At 43.4% G+C, this 21311-nt stretch overlaps 2 protein-coding genes across 3 annotated transcripts; both read right to left on the bottom strand.

Moving 5' to 3' along the window:
• Positions 1–1779: 1779 nt before the first annotated feature.
• LOC125886944 (RNA-binding protein 38-like) lies at positions 1780–12990 on the bottom strand. The gene is made up of 4 exons (XM_049573342.1): positions 12572–12990; positions 10281–10404; positions 8720–8774; positions 1780–2963 (listed from the first exon to the last, which is right to left on the bottom strand). The coding sequence occupies exons 1-4, from the start codon at positions 12782–12784 to the stop codon at positions 2621–2623; spliced, it is 735 nt and encodes a 244-aa protein (XP_049429299.1). The 5' UTR covers positions 12785–12990; the 3' UTR covers positions 1780–2620.
• A 1915-nt stretch (positions 12991–14905) lies between these two features.
• On the bottom strand, positions 14906–21069 carry rae1 (ribonucleic acid export 1). 2 transcript variants are annotated; one of them, XM_049573330.1, is made up of 13 exons: positions 20962–21069; positions 20137–20255; positions 19941–20045; positions 19046–19138; positions 18865–18951; positions 18693–18779; positions 18313–18384; positions 18077–18184; positions 17789–17895; positions 17517–17592; positions 16307–16501; positions 16106–16191; positions 14906–15512 (listed from the first exon to the last, which is right to left on the bottom strand). In XM_049573330.1, coding segments are annotated over exons 2-13 (1107 nt in total). In that variant the 5' UTR covers positions 20227–20255; positions 20962–21069; the 3' UTR covers positions 14906–15511. The 2 variants fall into 2 exon arrangements, with proteins under 2 accessions (XP_049429287.1, XP_049429278.1); XM_049573321.1 differs by lacking the exon at positions 14906–15512 and having other exon boundaries at positions 16102–16191.
• Between the last annotated feature and the right edge of the window lie 242 nt (positions 21070–21311).

Raw genomic sequence — 21311 nt, 5'->3', positions numbered from 1 at the left:
GAGCTTGTTTAGCAGAAAAAAAGCCCTGGGTAATAGGGCTTCAAACCTCTTTCTGGCAAACTCCTTTTTTTAAAAAACACACAAACTCTCAGTGAGAAAGAGCAAACGTAAACTTGCTGGCCGAGGGAACACCCAGCACCCCTGGCAGGTGGTGGTGTTGTGGCTTGATAAAGTCTGGGCCTCTTGCCCCCTCCCCCCCCTTCACAGGATCTAACAGCACACACTGTGTTGATAACAAGCACACGCACACACATTAGTGAACCCCGTCACCCCCACAGGGTTTTCACAGTATCATCACAGCAGGATCAGCATTTCGTTCTGAATACAGCGACACTGACTACAATAACACATACTGTAAACTCAAATAACTCGGCTGTTGGCATTCTGGACTCTAAACGTGGGTGACGGGATAAGGGTCCCTTTTTTTATTTTTATTTTTTAACTTTAAAGGGACAGTTCACCCCAAAATGAAAAGCACATATTTTTCCTCTTACCTGTAGTGCTGTTTATCAATCTAGATTGTTATGGTGTGAGCTGCGATATCAGCTGTAAAGATGTCTGCCTTCTCTTGAATATAATGGAACGAGATGGCACACGGCTCGTGGTGCTCGAAGTGCAAAAAAGTACTACTACTTTCTTTCTACCAACTGCAGAGGAGAGTGTGCTTCTACTGTTAGCTCACCTAGCACCACTGAGCTAGTTAACGTTATATTTGTGCGGTTACAAACATGAGCCTCTTGTCCATGAGTAGAGTCACACTTCCCTTTGTGCGGTGACACAGTTGGCAGGTGTAGTTTGGTAGAAGGAAAATAGTTCCTTCATGAAACTGCTCACGACAAAGTCTGTGGATTATCTTGAGTAACCGGTTTGTGATTTTTGACGAGAGACATTGCTGTTGAGTTTTTTTAAATAGATTTTTTTTTTGGCACTTTGAGCACCACAAGCCAAGTTCCATCTAGTTCTCCTAGATCTCCAGCAGTGGAACTCATGACAAAACAATCTAGATTGATAAACAGCAGTACAAGAAAGAAGTAAAATCTGTATTTTTGATTTTCTAGGTGAACTGTCCCTTTAATCTTTGGCGCTTCAGTTTAACAATCAAAGAAGAAATCAAGAGGCATCTTTAAGTACAAATCTTTATTTCTATTTTTTTGGTATGGCTTCTTTGAAGGGACTGTAAAAGACATCTTTATTGAAAAAATCTAGAGAATTTCTGACGCAACCAGTCGAGGATCTACAAAGGAGCATCTACTGTAGTTGCCGTGCACCCGGGCAAATCCACTGACATGGTGACAAGACAAAAAACAAAATGAATACGACACCTGTGGATCTGCAGGTATGCCTCTGCAGGTTAAATGACATCAGTGCCACAACTATAGCCATAGTAACAAAGCTATTTTAACTTATTACCTCATATAAATACCTACATATAAATATTGTAAATGTACTTGATGACTGAAAACATTTTGCTGTACATGAATGTCCTTTTAAGAGCAACAATTTGTGACAATCTCAGTGAGAAAAAGGAGAAAAAAAAAAAATACACTGGTGTTTGAGCTCAGTGTCAGCTACCTTTCAACAAGAGCGCTCCAGGTCCCCGTCGCCCACATACTGCATGTGATTATCTACATCCATTTGAAATTATCGAGACCCAAGTAAGACAGATTAATGCGACTGACTGCTGAGAGGCCAGTTACAAAGGGCTCTCTGCACTTGGTTCTGTGGCAGGCGGAGGGGGAGGGAGCACTTGAAAAATCAGATTCAAAAAGGAGTTTCTCATTTATTAAGGCCTCTTTAATTAATAAGAATTAAAAAAACGTGTAGTCCTGACATCGCAGTCTCAAAACAATGGAGATCCCACTGTCATGTCTTTCCATTTTGTCCTTGAGGTGAAATCTCTCATCGTCCTCCTATGTGGAGTTGAACGCTGGAGGCTTGTTCGTGGGGCAGTCAGTGCTCCGCCTCACTGTTGATGGTACCAGGATGGGACCACAGATAGGCTGAGAGGCTGGCTGTACGCCTCCCCAAATCACCACCCTGTCTTCACCCCTGTATCCCACATCTGACTGTCCCCCAGTGTCCTAAAGCAGCAGTGCCCTTCATATCCGCCCCAGATACTCTGGAGTCGGGAGGAAAGAGGTGTGACAGATCTCCTATCATCAATATGTACCATGGACACACATAACTTACACTGATTGAGCCAAAAACATGATAACATTGATAATAATGGCATACAAATAAACATTGACAATGACATTAATACAATAATAAATGACGATAAAAATAATAATAATAATAACAATAATAAAAAATGAAGTGTCAGCTTCTGGAAGCCCTTGGAAGCGACCACATACTTTATGCTGCTTAGCTTCCCAACCTGAACCTCGACAGTCCTCCAACCCCTCCCAACCCCTTTACCCTTTAACCAACGAGCAAACGGCTCATCCTGATCGTATAGTGCAATAGTCCCACCCTTTTTCCTGAAAGCCCCTGCTGACGATAGCCGGGTCACCCTGTCGGGCGTTTTGCCATTCTCTATCCAAAAGTTCACAACCACCACTCCCTCCTCATCCTCCTCCTCCGCCTGTACTGCTCCTTCATCTCCGCTACCCTCACAGGCTCACTGCATACGGTCCGGCTGGATGTGCTGCTGCGGGGCGTAGTGCAGGAAGGCCTGGGCCGGGCCGGCGGCGGAGGGGAGGGTGGGGTGGACGGTGGCTGGAGCTGTGGCGGCGGCAGCTGGCCCGGCGGTGGCTGTGGGGCTGGTGGCGTAGCTGTATCCTAGAAAGCCAGCAGGAGAGGCAGCGTACGGGTACTGCTGCTCGAAGGCTGCCTGGGCGTACTGGGTGTAGGCTGCGCTGTAGTCCATGAAGGGGTTGCTGCTGACGGAGGTGGAAACCTGAGTGGGCAGCACCAGGCTGGGCTGCACATAGGCTTGTGGGTAGATGTATGGCTGGGCCAACCTGTACACAGACACAAAGACCAAAGGGGGTTATTAAACAGAGGGGGGGCTGGAGCATCGAAGCAGATCTCAGGACCTGGCTTCTATTGTTTACATTGCTCCCAGAGGGCGGGCGTGTTGGGAATATAAACTCTCTGTTGGTGTTCTGAACTTAGAGAGTTCTCACACGGATATCCACTGTTATTAAAGACTAAATAGGCAGAGGAGGTTAGGAGGCGAAGGTGACTCAACCCTCTGTCTGTGTCAGTTAGTGAAACCTACAAAACCTGTTAGGTAGGGCCTCCTGAGGTAGACGGGAGGCGAGGAGTGGAAGGGGGGGGTGAATGACAGAGTCAGCCGTTGCTGGCAGGTTTTCAAGCTCAGGCATCAACAGAGTGTTTTAACAGCTGCTGCACTTCACTTGCTGAACACACTCAAACACACACACACACACACAGACAAAAAAGGGAAGTACATGAGGGCTGTGCAGAAGTTGCAGTCTCCTACTTCTCACTTGGTGTGTAAATCTCGTGCAGACTATCACAGGTGATGAAGCTAGCCGGGGGAGGTAATGGTGGCGGGGGAGCTCATCAGGGCTGGGTGCCAGGCTCCGCTGGGCCTCATGGGCCAGCTTTCAAATGTAGCTGATTAGAGCTGTGGGGTCTGGGGACTGTGTCGTCTCTCCTTCTCTTTCTGTCTTTGCTTTGCCACTTAATACATGGAGGGAAAGGGAAGGGGAGAGGGCTTCAGAGAAATCTATTTTTAGTCAGGACCTGAAGTATCTCTCCTGGGTTTGTTGTCTAGAGGGAGGGATGGTTGTGGCAGAAAGGAGAAGACCCCCTCCTCCAAAAGGTGATGTAAGCCTTTATCTTTGATACTGTGCTTTCGGGGAAAACAAGACACACACCCCGATACAGAGACGAGATAGTCACAACAAGTGTCACATTGACGTATGCTCGTCAGCTGCATCTCAGTACTAATGAAAATCTTCCTGTTGTGGACTATATTGAAATTACATTGTTTTTGTCTACAGACTCAATCGTAAAGAAGAAGAGGATCAGTAATGAGAGGCAGCCGGTAAGTCCACACAGCAAAAGATGGAAGCATGCATGGATAGGGGATGTCATCACGCTCTCAAAAACACACACACACACACACACACACACACACACACACACACACATACCCGCCATACACACACCCTGTCCAACCCACTCCCTCCTCCACCCACCCACACAACAGTTACAACTGCAAACCCCAAACCATGCCATAACAGGGAAAGAGTCACACTGCAATCAGCCAAACCTCTTCAGTTCATATCACACAAAAAGAGAAAAGATAAAAAAGGCACTCCAATCCATCACAGCACACCGCACTGCACTCTCAAGCCATCACTGGCACCTTGGAGAGAGGCTGGCTGAGGGAGGGAGGATGAGGAGGAGGGGGCGGGCAGACATTTTCTGTCAAACCCCTCCTCGGGACTAGTCCTGCACTGTGGGCATCTTCTGATCGTCTGCTGGTACACTGGTCAGCTGGCAGCACAGAGCGACCATGGCAGAAGGTTAGATAGGAGGATGGCAGTGATTATTGTCAGCAACAGACCTTTTCATACTTGACAACTTTACTTAGGGAAGTAAACATGGACCCAGGCTGTTGTGTAGCGATGCAATTCCAGCAAAAGTGTGCAGACTGAATCATTTGATGTCACACTAACAGCAACAATCACTTTCATTGCTGAGATATGTTAAACTGGCACACTTTATTTCTGTGGTCATTTTCAGCCTTAACATAGTAGTTAAACACTGGGGTCCAACCTATCTGACATTTCTACTGACATTTTATGTTACTGTATGTACATTGCTAGTGTTCACAGAACTCGAAATCAAGTAGTTGTTGATAAATCAAATCTACCAGCAGCTGGGCTAAATGTACTGCTGTGGGCAGAAACTTGTTTTAGCCACCTGAAAGACCCACTTAAAAATCAGTATCAGTCTAAGTGTACACTTTATTTGGAGTATTTTTGCTGCTTTCCTTACACACTAAACAATCGAGGCAGTGGTAGACCAGCAACTCCAGTGTTCTGTGAAGTAAAATTACTGCTTTTGTGAATGAAGTCTGGTGGCTTTGAGGCAATGGCTTCAGTGACCTGTCAGAAAAGGCTGTCTTACAGCAAGGTAAAGCACTAAAACTATTATATAGATATAGCATACACTTAACCTTACGTCTTTTTCAGGTAAAGGTGGTTACAAACATACAAATTAAGGCAGCACCGGCTAAGCACTGTTTGATTTAATATATGTGACGCAGGGGTTTTCTACCAGGAAATTATTGTAAGCAAACATCGTGATTCAGTCTATAACATCAGTCTGTAACATCATTAAGTCAATATAGATGTGTGTTCAAGAAGATCAATAAGGGTACAGAAATGTGGAGGTGCAGTGTGAAATTCAGAATAACAGAAAATCCCACTTATGATATGACACAGCAAACAAAAAATATATATATATATATATATATATATATATATATATATATATATATATATATATATAGAGAGAGAGAGAGAGAGAGAGAGAGAGCAGGGCTGGTAGTTGCTAAGAAACCTGCATAAATACCCTGTTCTTCCATCATGAGGAGAAAATAAAAAAAAAAAGGTGATAAAATATCAAATAAAACCAGATAACAGTGGCCTGTAACAAGTAAGCGTGAGCCAAAGAAGGTAACCCCCACCCATCCATGAGCACAATCTACACTTGGCCCTCACAGTGCCATTGAGCTACGTACAAAGGGGCATTCACTCTCACGCACAGCTTTCAAAGATGACCATACATTAATGCTGTGGGGCACATGTGCTTTCATTCGCGTCATGTATAATGAGCCTGCCTTCTTCGTGGCCTTGGCAGTGTGACGCCACAGGCAGTTTGCCTTAATCTAGGCTTAAAATCAAGTGACCTTGTTTGGATAAAATGGAATAGAAGATAATGTAAATAATGTAAGCCTGAAGGGAGTTACGGAGAGACAAAGCACTCCTGTATTATATCTCTGGTGTGTGCAGGGAGATGGAGCTGCAACTGTAGCTTCTATATTAAGAGAAAAGAGGGACGGGGAGTGAGGCAAGTTGGGGACAGTAGTGAGCTCCCGGGGCCACAGAGATGCCAGATGCCAAGTGGATTGTGGGGCTGTGGCAGGGGAATGTGGATGACGGCCAGAAGATCATAGGTCAGCTGGTTTTGTGCTGACGGCCAGTCTGGGTTTGACATAGCGTCACTCTGCGGATGGCAGGCCGAGACACAAGAGGGACACGCTCATCAGGAAACATTCTGATGCCCATGAACATTACACAAACACAGGCCGAGGCAATCATCATTATCAAGGCAGCATAATGAGCTGATGTGAAAATCCTGGGCGATAACACACTGAGCAGCTAAATATTTCTAGACGATAACACAAATGACCTTCAGCGCATGACTCACTGCAACACAAAGTGTGAAAACAGACAGGACGAGACTGGGTGGGGGAATTCAACAACACCTTACAATACTTGTAAGACGACTTGATATTCCTGCCTTCTCTCTTTGTTTGAGAGGATTGTGAATATTCTTTGGTGGCAGGAGGGAAAAAAGGTGTTTTGTTTGGCACCTGTAGTGGTGGGTTTCCTAGGGAGCACACTGCCTCATTAAGCATTAGCTCCAGAATACACCCCCAGGTACCCTCCCCCTCAATCTCCTCTTTAACCCCCGTCCCCCGCCTCCTTCCTCCCAGTCTCACAGAGGTGTCGGTTTTCAGCGTCTATGTAACACGCTGGTAGTGGCAGCACTTTAATGGTAGACAAAGTAAAAATCTGTGCTCGATGAATAAAAAGCCATACATGTGACGTGGGAAAGTGGAGGGACGTGGAGGAGGTGATGCATGAGGGGAGATGAGTCTGCAAGCACACTGACAACTCCTCCCCTCCCCATCAAAACAATGTTCCTGGCCTCAGTGACCCCCACTGGCCCTCACAGTCCACAGCATCTGCTGACCACAGCTATACACACACATACACAGCAGCAAGTACAAACCAGCACGCCACGGCTACATGCAATCTTCCAGACCAGCACTGTTCCAAACCCTACTTCAGATCACGTCCTCGCGCCATATGTTGTCGAGGGGTATAGGGTGGGGGGTGAGAAAAGCCACTTGTACGCTCTGCATCTTAGGGAAGCCTGCGTCTGTCACCCGCCATACAGAAGAAACCTCAGAGGCAGGCGGACAGGTGCTCCGTGTGCCTCTCTACGTCTCCGGGGTGGTGGTCATGGGAGATTAAGGGGGTGTAAAAGGCTGTAATATGAGCCAACACCTGTCAGGCGCATGCCTCAAAGCAGCACTGTGCTCCACATTTCAAACCCTCAGGGTTTTGGTGCCATCCATGCTCACTATGGTAGCAGGAGCTCGGACTAGGAGGGACTTTCCAGTGTCCTCCTATGGTCTTGGAACATGATGGGACACGTCCCTAGTGGACTCTCTACATTAATCATTCAGACCCAGTGAGATCAGACAGAAGCTAAAATACACTTCTTATGTCTTTTTTGGGTTCATTATCTTCCAAAACCACCAAATGTTTCTTCTTTTGTCCCTTTCCCTGTGGACTGTCCTGGGATTTCCAAGAAGCTCTTTGGCACTCACATGCTATTAAGTCTTATACTGGATAGAGCCGCAACTAGTAATGATTTCATAATCTTCCAGTTATGGTTTTGATTCACTGAATGATCATTTAATTCATGGAATGTGGGAAAGTAGTTAAAAGAATCCTTAAATTTTCCCAGAGGGCAAGTTGATGTTTCTAAAGCTGGATTCAGTGAATTTTTGTCATTCGTGCTTTTAATTTGTTATTGACTAGTAATTTTGTGTTCATCAACTTAATGTTTCTGCTCTACCCTGAAGATATATTTTGGGCTGCAACTATTGATTAATTTCATTACAGATTATCTGTTGATCATTTGTTTCAATTAAAGCAATAAGTTAGTCCATAAGATGGTGTGTGAAAACAGCGCTTGGTGAATTGCTGCTTTGTCCTTCCAAAATATCTAAAAAATAGAAAAAAACAGCTGAAAAAACTCTCATATAAAAGAAGAAGTGACAACCAACAAATGTAGACATATATTTTTGAGAAAATACACCATTAACTGATCAGAACTTTTGATGAGTTTCTGTTGATCAAATACTCACATTTTTTAAACACAGAAATGCTTCTCTAAACACTACGTGTCAAAACATGTACATAAAACAGCTTTGTACAGCTTTGTTGACTTGACTTCTCGTGGTATTTTAATCTCTGGGACAGATCTGAGGTTGGGTGTGTATAATATGAGTGGCGGTGAGGGATGATATCGGAGAGCTGTGGGGGGTGAAGAGGCTCATTACTGCAGTGTAATGGTCATTAGCTGCTCAGCAGACCACAGCTCCTCGACGCTATCCAGGCTGTTTCTACAACACAGCCACCTATAGAAAGCCCTCTCAGTGACAGAGTCCACTGAGGCAGGTACATGAGCCAAGAGGCTCCTGACAGAAGTCAACAAGCGAGTCACACATTCACCTCTGGAATGCTCTTCTATTACCGCAGATATGTGAAACATCACCCAGCCCTACAAAACTCAAATATGCTAATAGACTTCTTGTGGAGTTGCATGTGGACACAGAAACTGACATGTACTCTCCAGAGGCCCTGTTTGTCAAAGAAATAGTAGCCCAGTGGCGTCCCACAGAGTGTAATACAAGCACCCACTCCCGCTCACTTACCCATACTGCCTCTGGATGAGTGCTGGGTGAATGGGCTGCACTCCGATGGATATGCCTGGAAGATAGGAGGCCGGCTGTCAGACACACACATTTGCATTTACAGAGGAGGACCGGAGAACAATACACAGAGGGCACGGAGAGACAGAGGCAGTGCCTGTTTCAAACCTACCACAAATGGAACAACAGCTACAAATGCGAAATAAGCAGCAGTAAAACATGGCTGACATAACTCAAAGTTATTTGGTATGTAAAAATAAAATATACAGCATATGGACAGAGGGGCTCAGCGACTACTTGAATTTTATTTTCAATCACGACTTTGGTTTCCAACTACAATAAAAAAACAGGATAATGCAGATGAAACCAATATATTGAAGCATTCTGTTATGAAGTGACGCTCTTCTTTTGACTTGTGTTATAAATCAAGCGCCCTCCTTTCCTTTACAGCGGTGCACTCAGTGTTGCCAACGTTTTGCTAGATTTAATGACTTTCAGACCCTTTTAGTGACTTTATTTCTAAAAAGCAACAAGCAACAAATTTACTGTCCTGTTCAGACCCTCAGGAAAAATACTGAAATATATTCAAAAATATTATATTGTGATTCATTCCTATGCATACTGCTCAGAGTAATCGCAGACCAGGGCTCCTTTGCAAACAATGCAGGGTCTCTCCATCTCTAGTACCATGTTTATATTTATATATTATTTAATTTATTCATTTCTCATATAGCCATTTATTTATTTCAGTTAAACTATATTTAAAGTTCAATAAAATCCACTGTTAAAGACATTTTTTAAGCTTAATAACCGTGTGATTTTTCTAAAGTGGGTAAGTAATCCTGACCTTACTTTTGACCAAAATAGTCATAATTATGATTTTTGCAATAATCAGTAATCAAGCCCTCATAATTGATTGTCTAATTGGACTTAGACTGTCTGAACCCTGTATACCTGCTTGCAGCTCTTGTTTTTTACCCACTATCACTGTGGAATTTTGTTTTATGTCACAGATATTTTTATCTTATGTATTATTTTCTAATACGGATGGTATGATTTACGATTTTATCATGGATCGCAATAGAAAAAAAACCACAATTGTGTCATAAGTTTCCATTATCAAGATAATCCCAAATATTCTCATCATTGTGAATATCAGTGAAAACAGACTCATAAGATGTTTATAAGTTTTTTTTTTTGTTTTGTTTTTTTTATTCATGGGGGATTATGATTTATCATTACATTGTTTAAGATTGTTTCTTTTTACTTAAAGGAATGTTCACTAAAAAAAAAGATGTGTGTCCTATCTGTGATACAATAAAATATTTGTTTCTTCAGTAAAGTGATTCCAGTATGTTTTAGTGCCATTTTCAGAGTTTTAAACATATTTTAATGATTATCCAGATAATGTTGTGAACTGCAACTTTTTTGGCCTTGATAATCGTGACATGAAATTTCTATATCATCCCATGCCTGTGCTCTAATCACCATTGTTTGATGTGGATGAAGTGCCATTATTTCCATGAGGTTCTGGCTGATTTAACTGAAACACTGTATATCTCACCTGTCTGTATGCTGCGGGGTTTGGCACCCAGGTAGGCCAGGTTCACATTGGCCTTCCTGCCATCAATTATGGGGTTGGGATCCTTGCAGGCCCTCTCTGCTGCTCCTCGATCTGTCATCGTCACCTGGTGACAGAGACAGACTCGGTTAAGACTCACAAAATCATTTATCTCATGTAACAAACAGACGGGTAGCAGGGTGTCCCCGGGCTGGTGACACATTAACTATTCAAGCAAAACAAAAACAGTTGAAATGCATAAAACAGGGCTTGGTCTGTTGGTCTCATCATAAAATCCCCCCTCAGGCTTTCCACTGTTTAGATTCTGTTTCTGTGAAGAAGAAGGGAAACTACAAACAAAGCACAATGATAAGCTTTGAAAACTGCCCACAGCAGCAGTAGCCAGCCACTTGACTGCCACTCAGCCACGAGCAGACCTGCTGAAATATGGTTCTGGGAAGAGCAACAAGGAGCTTATCCAATTAGGGACAAAATATTAAGGAGATTGGTATTAGTCCACCCCTCCTCTCTCCCTCCTGGCATTAGACGAGTCCTTCTGGTTTGATTGCCACGTTCTGCCAACTCAGAGGGTTCAGTCACCTCGGTGTGTGGACCAAGCTGCGAATGTAGGCCACCACGGTTCGCATTGTTTAAGGAGGAGGTTTTTAAAAGCAGTATGCCTCTTCTTAGTGGAAGGAGTCGGAACAAAGCCCACTCCAGGGCCTGTGTTGTGAACACACAGGAAGGAGCGAGGCTGTGTTTACACTGTGAAGAGCCTTGCTGTGGGGGGGTTCTACTAATCCACCTCTAAAGTGTGTTTAGAAAAAAGGTACGCTCAGCTTTGGGGCACCTCCCTCCCCTCCTGCTGCTAGCTACCTCTCTGACTGGAACGCTCAGAAAACAGAATAAGCAGGTTGCCTCATGCCACACAGAAAGTGAGCAGAGTATGAAGTGCTGAGCTGCGGCGAGTATGTACATCTTGTCCCAGGCAGCACCCACATCGCCCTAAGCCTGTCTAACCTGAAACACCAGCCTCGATAGCTGTTGGATACCAGCTAGACTCACAGGACAGCTTTCCTCTGAGTTAGGGAGCTGATGTGTAAACACCCAGAGCAATTGTTTCACAATTCTGCCTTTAGAAATAAACACGCACACATAACAGTTTTCCATTCCTTCTTTGGCCTGACAGTGTATTAGTGCTGATGTGTCTTTTCAAGGTTCTGGTAAATATTTGCATTTCTTGTGCTGCTTCTGTTCTTTGTGTCAATGACTATCTTTGTCTGCCTCAGGCAGGATAAGTCACCTATTACTGGAAGTTTAAATTAAACACCACAGCGATCCTTGGATATTTCTCATTAATCTGACTTAAAGCAACTGTGGCCAAGGATACAATTGTGATTAATGTAGCGGTAAACAGCACTTTTCCCCACCCCACACCATGAGCTAAAATCACACGGAAGGCTATATGAGGTACAACTTATCACTTATGTTTTATGAACTTCAAAGTATCTTCAATGGCTTGGACCAGTGTCCACAGACTCAAACAGATGAGATCAAAGGGGAATTTAACATAAATTTGTAGAATGCAAGTGAGCCAATTTGTTGATGCAGGAATTTCTCTCTCAGCAGCCAAGATGTGATGCAAATCATGTGCTACGGCCGACTGCTCTGGTCCTTGACAATGGAGGGCAGGGTGTGCAAGGTCAACCTCCCCACTGCTTCAAAATAACCATATAAAGCAAGCAAGGAGCTCTCTCTCTCTCTCTCTCTCTCTCTCTCTCTCTCTCTCTCTCTCACACACACACACACACACACACACTTACTCCCAAAGCCATAAGCTGGGGCTGCTCTGGGGTGAATAAGGGGGGGACTCCACTGGGGGGGTTGGACATCAGACATATGTTGAAATATAATCTTCTTAGTTACCCATCAACTTGTGTGATCCCTCATCCTCATTAAGCTAAAATAACAGCCAGTCAGGCGGAAAAACAGAAGTGCTGTGCAATTATGCGAATAAGCTTCAGTGGAGGATTACCTTTGACATGTATCTGCATGATTACATACAGTAAATATAACCAGTATGGCTGTGTGTGTGGTTATTTACACTCCCATATTAAGAGAGGAGGAGACACAAACACAAGCAAGCAAGTGCGGACACTAAAACAAGAGTTTTAAAGACAGGAACTTAAGAGTATGGCAGAATTAGAGCAAAGGAGGAACATGCAATGTGGTGTGATGGTGTTAAGAACTGTGAGCTGCGTGTTGGTCTCGCGCATGGTGTTGTTTGTACTCACAAAGCCGTATCCTCTGGATTTACCGGTCTGTCTGTCCGTTATCACCACAGCCTCGTCAATGTCCCCAAAGGCCTCGAAGTATTTTCTCAGTGAGGCATCGTTCGTGTGGTACGGCAGCCCGCCGACAAAGATTTTGGTAAAAGTAGTGTCTTTCTGAAGCGGTGTGGGATGCATGACGTCCAGGGCTCCGTTGGTGAACTGATGCAGAAGCATTGGTCAGCCGGAGAGAAGACCGGAGGCACGCTGAATACACACTAAGCGCTTAACAACGTGCCTGCATCAGTGAAACAAACAAAAATAAATCAATATGTTACGCTGTAGTTTCCCTTCCGTGTTGTGACCCTCGCTCGAAGTTGTAGCAACCTGCTGACAGCTGTATCTCACGCTGCTCGAGCTCGCGTCCAAACTGGTTGCTTCGTTGCCGCTGCGAGAAAAAGTGCCGGGAGCTTTTATACGCCGTGCGACAGGACACGCCCACACAGAACTCTTGACCAATCAGATTACCCGATGAGTGCCAACTTGCGCAGCGGCTCCTCCCATTGGTCCGCCTTCCCCGGCGCTATGCTGCACCTGCTTTTGTCCTTTTAGGACACAAAGAAAAAGCCGTACTGTACGTCAGAAAGCGCGGCTCCGCCACATGGTACATTGTACTACTATAATGAGGAAGTAATTGTCTTGGCTTCTGGCCTGAATCACCGTTTCAAACTTCCAAAAAGCACTCGTCAAAGTCTGCTTATTTCCCCACGACTTCACTTTGTAATCATGACATGGCACTTAAAGCCTGACTGAGCACTAAATACAGGAGTTGAGAGAGTGTACTTTAGTGCAGCTGAAACAAAAGGACACAAACCACACCACTGCTAAAACACAATCAACTCTTTAACCTGATTTTGTAATCTGGATTGCTGGGTGCATGCTGGATTTGTAACCTTCACCTTAAACATCTTCTATCATTAAAGGGAAACCACATCACAGACACAGTACTTCTGCCTCTGTAATAGTCTTAAGGTAGTCATTTTTAAACCTTCCTCATTTGGTCTCATGAATATTACAAAGTTGTAAAAAAGGTGTTACCTTTGGACTCATTTTTTACAACTTCACACCACTGTTATTTTACTATTTTACCTTGCATTCCACTCTTCTTAGGTATGCAGGCTCGGGGACTATGTTATGCCATATACATGTTTGTGTTCTTGTAGTTATTTATGTTGCACGCTGATCCTAGAAACACCATTCTGCATCAAAACTAGAAACTTGTTATGCCTCGCACAGAGATGCATGGTAAAATGACAATAAACTGGATTGACTGATTGCTCTATTAGAGTCTGGGGCAGTGTCACACTACAATTTGAAACATCCATCTTGATGTATAAAGTTGGTGTGGTTATTTCTAACTCCTTTTTGAAGCGGCAATGTCAGAGTTCTAGGACAGATACACATGGCTGTCTTTTTGTGAAAGACTGGTTAAAGTACAGTATGATAAATGTCATTGGGCCCGCCACAACAGGCCACCTCTTATTACCTAATCATAAAAGCAAATGATTGGCTCAATTTGGAAAAAAAGGAGCAAGTGTGCACTTGAGCTCGAAGCTTTTTGTGTCAGTGTTATGCTTTCTGCACGCCCCTGTGCGCTACTCATTAACACTAATAACCTCTGCGTAGGAGAGGGCAGATCCAAGCGTCCACAGCAACAGGTCAATCCAGCAGTTTCAGAACTGCTCGACTATCCAAATAAAAAATAATAACTCTGCTGGTGCCTGTAGAAGCCAGAGACTCGGTTTCATTTATGATCATGGGTGCATTCAACCTGGACCATCAGTTAAAAGAAACTCGGTGCAGCTTCAGTGAACAGCACAGGAGACAGTGATCTGGAGGAGTGGTACCAGTGTCACCCCATGAAAGCTGAGAGGAGCTGGTGAACTGTGGCAGCTGCTTATCTTCCCGCCCCCGGTGCCTTGGAGCTCCACTGCTAAGTACCAAGGGTCAGGATAACAGGGAGGTGATACTCTAATGACCTCAATAAAAAGGCATTTAATTCACACCTTCTCCTCTATGAACTGGTTCACTCTTCACACATGGCCTTTGTAGCTGCCCATACTACCTCATTCATATCCTCTTGATAAATCCCCCCCCCATTTCCAGCTGTGGTTCCCTCAAAAAGACTTAATCTGGTTGAAGAACCCCACTGTCCTGCTTTGATCTCATTTGTCCTGCTTAGCTCCTTGACCTCTCAGCTCTCCCACTTCTCTGCAGGTGACTGCCGCAGTTTTCACACTTAAGGCTAAATGTTCCCCCTGGTGGTTAACTCGGGTTAAAACAAGCAGACAGGAGGGGTCAATTGTGATACAGATGTTGTCCAATGTTTATCATTTTGTGTTGTGATGATTCCAATGTCAGACCCACATGATGAGAAGATTTACAGCTGAAACACGAGATAGTGGTTGATGGTTTCGCATGCACAATACAGTTCTGTGAATCCCAACAAACATTACACAGCCAGTACACATCATTTTTAACCTACTCCCTCAGGTTGGAATAAACATGTTCAAATCTAATAGTATGCACTTAGTTATTTATTATACATCCCAGTTTCATTCATGGACCTAAACCACGGAGTAACAGCAGATCTTAAGAGAGTGAAGAGTCTTTGGAAAGCTGTAAAGAATGAGGAGCTGGACACATTAAAAAAAATCGAAACATCAAGATGAATGACACATAAAGCCCTCCCCTTCTATGATGACCTCTACGACCAATTGTCACGCAGCTGTCATCAACGCCAGGTTGGGTAGGCCCCTCTGATTGGTCCATGCACAGTACGCAGCACCGCGGCATTGGTCCAGGTGTTTGCCGAAAGGAAGGAGTCTGTCTCGAGCGTATACACACACTAAAGCAGCAGGTCTTCCGCATTTCCCCACAAGAGATGTGACTTGGCACGACGAATCTAAAGACAGGAGGCAGCGGTCAGTCACAAAGAACATTTGTCTTCATTTTTGTCAAGTTTATTTCTGAGAGGGTGATCAATGCATCCCTTGTTGCACACAATAAACAGTATCACAAATATCAATCTTTGCATGGCTGTTAATTCATTGTAGATCATTGCTTGCCTATGCTCAATATTTCTTTTCTTTATGTCCATGTCCATAATTTAATAAATAACACTCCTTAAATAAGTTTTTATGTCAATAAATACACTGCAAATGCTCACTGCTTAGCAGCTAAATGCTCTAAAAATAACCAGCAGGTTTCCTCTCAAGATTCCTGAATGCACAGGTGCAAATGCAGCTTATATAAACTATTACAGCAGAAACCACACAAGCCTTCACTCAGGTCAGTACAGTACCATTTCCATACAAAATGGCTACTTGTAGCAGTACACAGCATTGCTGAGATCTGAATCCTGTCTATCGTCACTGCCCACATCCATGCATGCCACTGATCGTGGGGTGCCTTGAAAGGCCCCAGTGAGGAAGTGGGGCAGCCCCGTACAGCGACCGTGGTCTCCCGGTTAACAGACAGTGGCTGCCCTTCTCTCACCATTTCTTGTTCCGAGGCTTCAGCTCCTCGGCAGCGTTCCTCAGGAAGATGTAGTTCTTTTTCTGGGGGTTGTAGTATTCATGGCCCTAAGGAATTTACATGAGAGGACACAATACCACAAAACGTAAGAGAGGGCCAACAAGAGGTACATGCCAAGAAAACACTTGCTCACAACTTTTGTTAAGATTTTACGCCTCTTACCTTCGACCAGTCGTAACTGGAAGCATATGCAAAGATGTTGCCGTTGTGGTTGAAGCAGCAAGCTGTAATGGGCTGGTCGAGCTGCTCTGAGGTCTTCAACTTGGTGCGAGCGTCTTTGTCCCAGAAGCTGAAGCGTCCGTCTGAGCCCACAGTAGCCAGCGTGCCATGGACAGGATGGAAGGAGATGGCATTCACCTGATCGGAGAAAATGGAAATCAGTAGGAGTCAGTGAAAAGATAAACAAGCGCTGTCTAGCAAGATGGTGTCTACCTAATTATTTTTTAAAATAATGAATATGAAAAAAACAAAACAAAAAAAGAAAAAAAACAAAACAAGAGGGAATAATGCAATTACTCAAAGGCTACAGCAATTATATCATAACGGGTGTGTTACATACATGCAGATGACATAAATGTTAAGCCATATTCACATTAATAATGACTTCAGATTTTGAACACTGTGCTAAATTAAACACTATTAAGAGCTGTTTAACAGCAGATGTGACCCGTCGTAGAAAAAACACAGGTGCAATTAATTCAGGGTGTCTACAGACATCAGACACTTGAATTTAATGGGTTTTTTAAGACCTTTTCAAGATATTACTTAATTTGTTTCAAGCATTGCTGGTAAGTATAAAGGTTAGTATCTGTATGGTCTCATGCAGAGGAAGGTCTTATGTAGGAATACAGTAATTAGAGTGAGTTAGGATAATCTACATTTCACAGTTAAGTACAAGGTTAAAGTAAAAACACAGTATTAGGTTTAGTGGTATGTTTAAAGATTTGTAACATCAGTAATGTCAACTTTCATGCATAAGAGCTTGACTCATTTTGACAAGAAGAAATTAATAGATGGATCAATGAAATTGTGGACTGTTAGTGGCAATTAAGATCTCACAAATTCAAATTTAAGACTGATGACTTTTAAGGCATATGCTTCTAAAATTGAATTCAAGACCTTTTAAAACTTTTTAAGGACCTGCAGAGACCCTGTAATTACATTCAGTTTAGTTTTACTAAATAGTAGTATAGTACTAAATATGAAAAATCTGCTGTGAAAAAGGTCTATGTAACACGTTGCATCAAAACAGTTGACAATAAAGTCCCCAAACTGGTATAATTTGTCACTGTTCCAATAAAAAATGCAATTTAAGAGCACAGGATACATTTCTTTCACAATGCCAGCACTGTTTTTGAAATTCAAAACTCACAGCATAGATGTCCTGTGGAGTGGTCGTGTTGGTTCCATTCGACCTGTGGCACTTAAAGGTGAAGTTGTCTTTGGCTCTGAAAGAAATCAGGGAACACATTCATTTCAAATTTTGCTTCGGGCCTTTGACAGTAAGAGCAGTGCTTTTTAAATTATGTAAAATCAACATAGTAATAAAACATGCTTGCACTTCACTTGATTAAAGAAACATCTGTGTCAAGACTTTCAAAAAGTTCATTCACTGAAAGGAAATTGATTGTTTTAGACACTCACGGATTGGGAGGGTTGATATAGTGGATGGCCACTCGACCCTCAATGCTTCCCAGTGCAAAGCCTGTGGGCTTGTTCTGCTTGTCCTTGAATATGGCAACACAGCGGTGCTGCAAAATCAGGGCAGAAAAGTACACCGGATTAAAAGACAGTCATACATTTAAAGTAAATACCTTAAATCCATCTTACAGTCAAAGAATATGGGTGAACAGAAAACTACCAGAATGAGTGGCTCAATCCATACAAGGAGATATTAGAAGAGGAAATATTTCATAGAGGAGGAAAATTCACCTGATGTTTAAGAGGAGAGTCTATTCTGCGAAACTCAGACGGCTGGTTCTCCAGCTGGTACACTATCAGGCCTCTCTCAGCTGTGGCAACCACCGCCATGGGGTACACCTGCATATAACCAAGAGAAAAGTTAATAACACTCTCTCACACACACACACACACACACACACAAAAAGTCACATATTTAATTATCTACTTGCCAAGTATTCATGTCATACTCTTGAAAAACCACTTACAACATCTGCACAGTAGCATCTCTCTGGCATCTGCAGAGACATCATGGGGTTGGGAGAACGGGTGTCCCAGAACTGAATAGAAAGACAGAAAACCTGTCATGTGCCTTTGTGCTATATAACAAAGTTTGATATGCCACTTCCTGATCAGCTCCTGATTGTGGTTGTAGTTATGCATCAATAAAACAAGTCTCAACAGTGGCTACCACCGATTGTTAATGTTCCAGAGATGACTGAAATGAAGTTTACCTGAAATCTGTTTTGGAAGCATAGTGACTGATCCTATTTCATTGTCTTGTCTTTTTTCTAGATGTTCTTGGACCCTAGATGCAAAAACCAAATGTATTTTTTTTCAGCCCATGTGCTGCAATGTGCTGTTGTACCTTCAGTGTTTTGTCCCAGCTGCCAGTCATGATGCAGCTGTAGTTTGGGGCTTTTATCCAGTGGATTGCTTTGATCGGACCATCATGCTGCAGAGAGAAGTGGTGAGAGGTGTAAGATGATTCCTGCTTCATTCTTGTGACCACATAGTTGATGTGTAAGCTGGAATCCAACCTGTGCAATCTGCATTGCTTGATTGCTGTTAAGATCCCACATCTTGGCTGTTTTGTCACAGGAAGCAGTGAAGACTTTACTCCCATCCTGGTTAAGGAGGTTAGCACATCATAAATTATTCCAAGGCCCAGCAGATGGCATCTACTACAGGGCTTCAATTACACTGTATTTGAAGACTTACATCACTCCAGCATGCATCCAGCACTGGACCTGTGTGCATCTGTTGGGCTTTGGGGACAGTCTGTCCATTGTCCTGAACCTCCCAGCAGCGGACCTAAGGTCAAATGATACCACAGTGAAGTTTTGTTTACTTGTGAACATAGAGTTATCCAGGAATGAGTCCTAACACCCTGAAATGAGTTAGCATTTCAACACTCTGCTTTGTCTCAAAGTTGATGGGTTTTTGAATGGGTTTTTGGTTAGATGCCTGAGATAAGGTCTGTGGTTAACACAAGATGAAGAGACTTTCACATCTTGTTCTGTGACATAAAATATGCTAGGAAATACCCAACTTGTGAATTTTGAAGCTTGTATGTGTCTTAAAAAAGGTGGTTGCTCACAAGTGGCTAAATGAGACTAAAGAACATCATCAAGCTGAACATGGCTTTTCAGCCTCACTGTGGTGGGGATGTTAATGTCATGTCACAGTATCGTAGTTTGTATATAGCCTAACATTAGCTTTTTGCCTCTGTTGATTGCATTTATGCTTAAAAAATCCTGTGGGAAAATGATCTTGATTAACAAAATGTGCAAGTGTCATAAAAAAGTTTGTTCTCCACAAAGCTTATTTTCTGCTATAACTCAAAATCCAACAGAGAAATCCTACAGGCGTTTTGACATGGGAACTAGAGCAACGCTAACTTCCATGTCGGCCTACAGAAAAACATCATCCCTCCAGTACTCTACAGTACAGGCTCATTCTCTAGTGCAGATGTAGTCCTTCATGAGAGACAGGCTTGGTGAGGTGATCCTCCTGAACTCCAACTGTACTCAAACCTCATTGCAATTATGATCCATAAGCTATAATAATATATCTACTACTGTACACCATTATTATGAGTGAATAACTGACTCACATCGTTGGCCCAGGATCCCCCGATGAGGAAGTTCCCTGGCATGGTGGGGGGACTGAATGCCAGACAGCTGATGCTGTCATCTGGAGGCGAAGTCACTTCAACATCCTGTTGGACAATGAACGCACAGTTTTCAATGACCAATCGCAATGTATAAAAGCCATGTCAAAGGCCTTTGTCCTTTCCTATGCCGTTTTACCTTCATGGGATTATGACTGTCTGTTGTTGCGTTCCCAAAGACACCGGTCCCTCCTGTCCCAAACCCGGAAGTTGTCCCAAATAAACTCATAGTGCATTAACCTTTTTCCTTATGCACGCCTGAGAAAGAGAAGATACAAGCACGGTGTTATTTCACACAATAGCAGACTACATTCATTTGACTGCAGTTGTTGAGCGCAACAATATCATAAACAGCCAAATCATGGTAGCAGGTAAGGACCAGGATTAGGTGATGCAAACTGGATGTAGCGTTAAATCCAAAAAAGGCGTGCTGTGTAGATTGAAAGATAACAACATCACAGCTTTCACATAACACGAGATAGCTTTCGATTCCTGACATGTATCATTGCACTCAGTTAGCAAGCTTATCACTAATCAGAGAGGTCACATATCGGGAAAACATGAGTAATCGAAACCATAACAGTTGACACCTGACCAGACGTAGCTTGGCAGCTAACGTTGATGCTAACCAACGTTTCATCAGTTACCGTAGCTACCGTTAGCTTCTAAATGCTACTGTTAGCTAGCTTGTTAACATGGTAATATAAGGGCAATTTAGCCGTGTGTGGTATGTATAATACATTTAAGCATACACACTGCTGTTTAACCATTGTGTTGGTCAGAAAATAGACAAGATGATTCAACGCTAGCTGACGTTAGCTTAGCTAGTTTTGCGACCATAACGTTACTGTGGCAGGTAGCTAATGTACCGGACTAAGAACTGTCCTGTGAAACATTTACAAACACCTTATGTGAACACTGCACCATTTGAAGAACTGTCTCATAACTGCGTGAGTATACATACCCAGAAGTTGTTAAAGTATGGCTATAAGCCGTAATGCTTAAAGTGCCAAAACAATTTGGCGCATCAGAAAATGTGGCGCTTATTCCTCGGGTGTGTCGCAGTTTGGTGACGTATTCAGCCGGTAAAAAAACATGCAGTGTCACGAGTGAACGCTTGGGGGCAGTGTGTGACATCAAGTCTCTTCCCCCTTCACAGAAACTCAGAGCTGTGTAGGAGTATGAGCTGCTGGGTTTAGGGTGAAGTCAGGTAATGGGTGACATCAGGTAAGATGGGACAAATAAGGTTCTACATCTTGGGCTCTTTTAATATTAGCAGCCAGTCATCACTACAGGGATTGTAGAGTAGAACAC

The sequence above is a fragment of the Epinephelus fuscoguttatus genome, linkage group LG1 (assembly GCF_011397635.1).
Source record: "Epinephelus fuscoguttatus linkage group LG1, E.fuscoguttatus.final_Chr_v1".
Classification (NCBI taxonomy): Eukaryota; Metazoa; Chordata; class Actinopteri; order Perciformes; family Serranidae; genus Epinephelus; species Epinephelus fuscoguttatus.
The sequence above is the reverse complement of the archived record's forward strand: the minus strand, read 5'-3'. Positions and strand labels throughout refer to the sequence as shown.

Bases quoted from the DNA above. Each gene is read 5' to 3' on its own strand.
- rae1 (XM_049573321.1), bottom strand. From the start codon at position 20,226: ATGAGTTTATTTGGGACAACTTCCGGGTTTGGGACAGGAGGGACCGGT. The intron at 20,046-20,136 runs GTAAAACGGCAT...ATTGTCCAACAG, and splicing joins ACAGTCATAATCCCATGAAG to GATGTTGAAGTGACTTCGCC. The intron at 17,593-17,788 runs GTGAGTGTCTAA...GATTTCTTTCAG, and splicing joins TATATCAACCCTCCCAATCC to AGCCAAAGACAACTTCACCT.
- LOC125886944 (XM_049573342.1), bottom strand. From the start codon at position 12,784: ATGCTTCTGCATCAGTTCACCAACGGAGCCCTGGACGTCATGCATCCC. The intron at 10,405-12,571 runs GTGAGTACAAAC...CTCTGTCACCAG, and splicing joins AATCCAGAGGATACGGCTTT to GTGACGATGACAGATCGAGG. The intron at 2,964-8,719 runs GTAAGTGAGCGG...GTCTGTGTACAG, and splicing joins CTCATCCAGAGGCAGTATGG to GTTGGCCCAGCCATACATCT.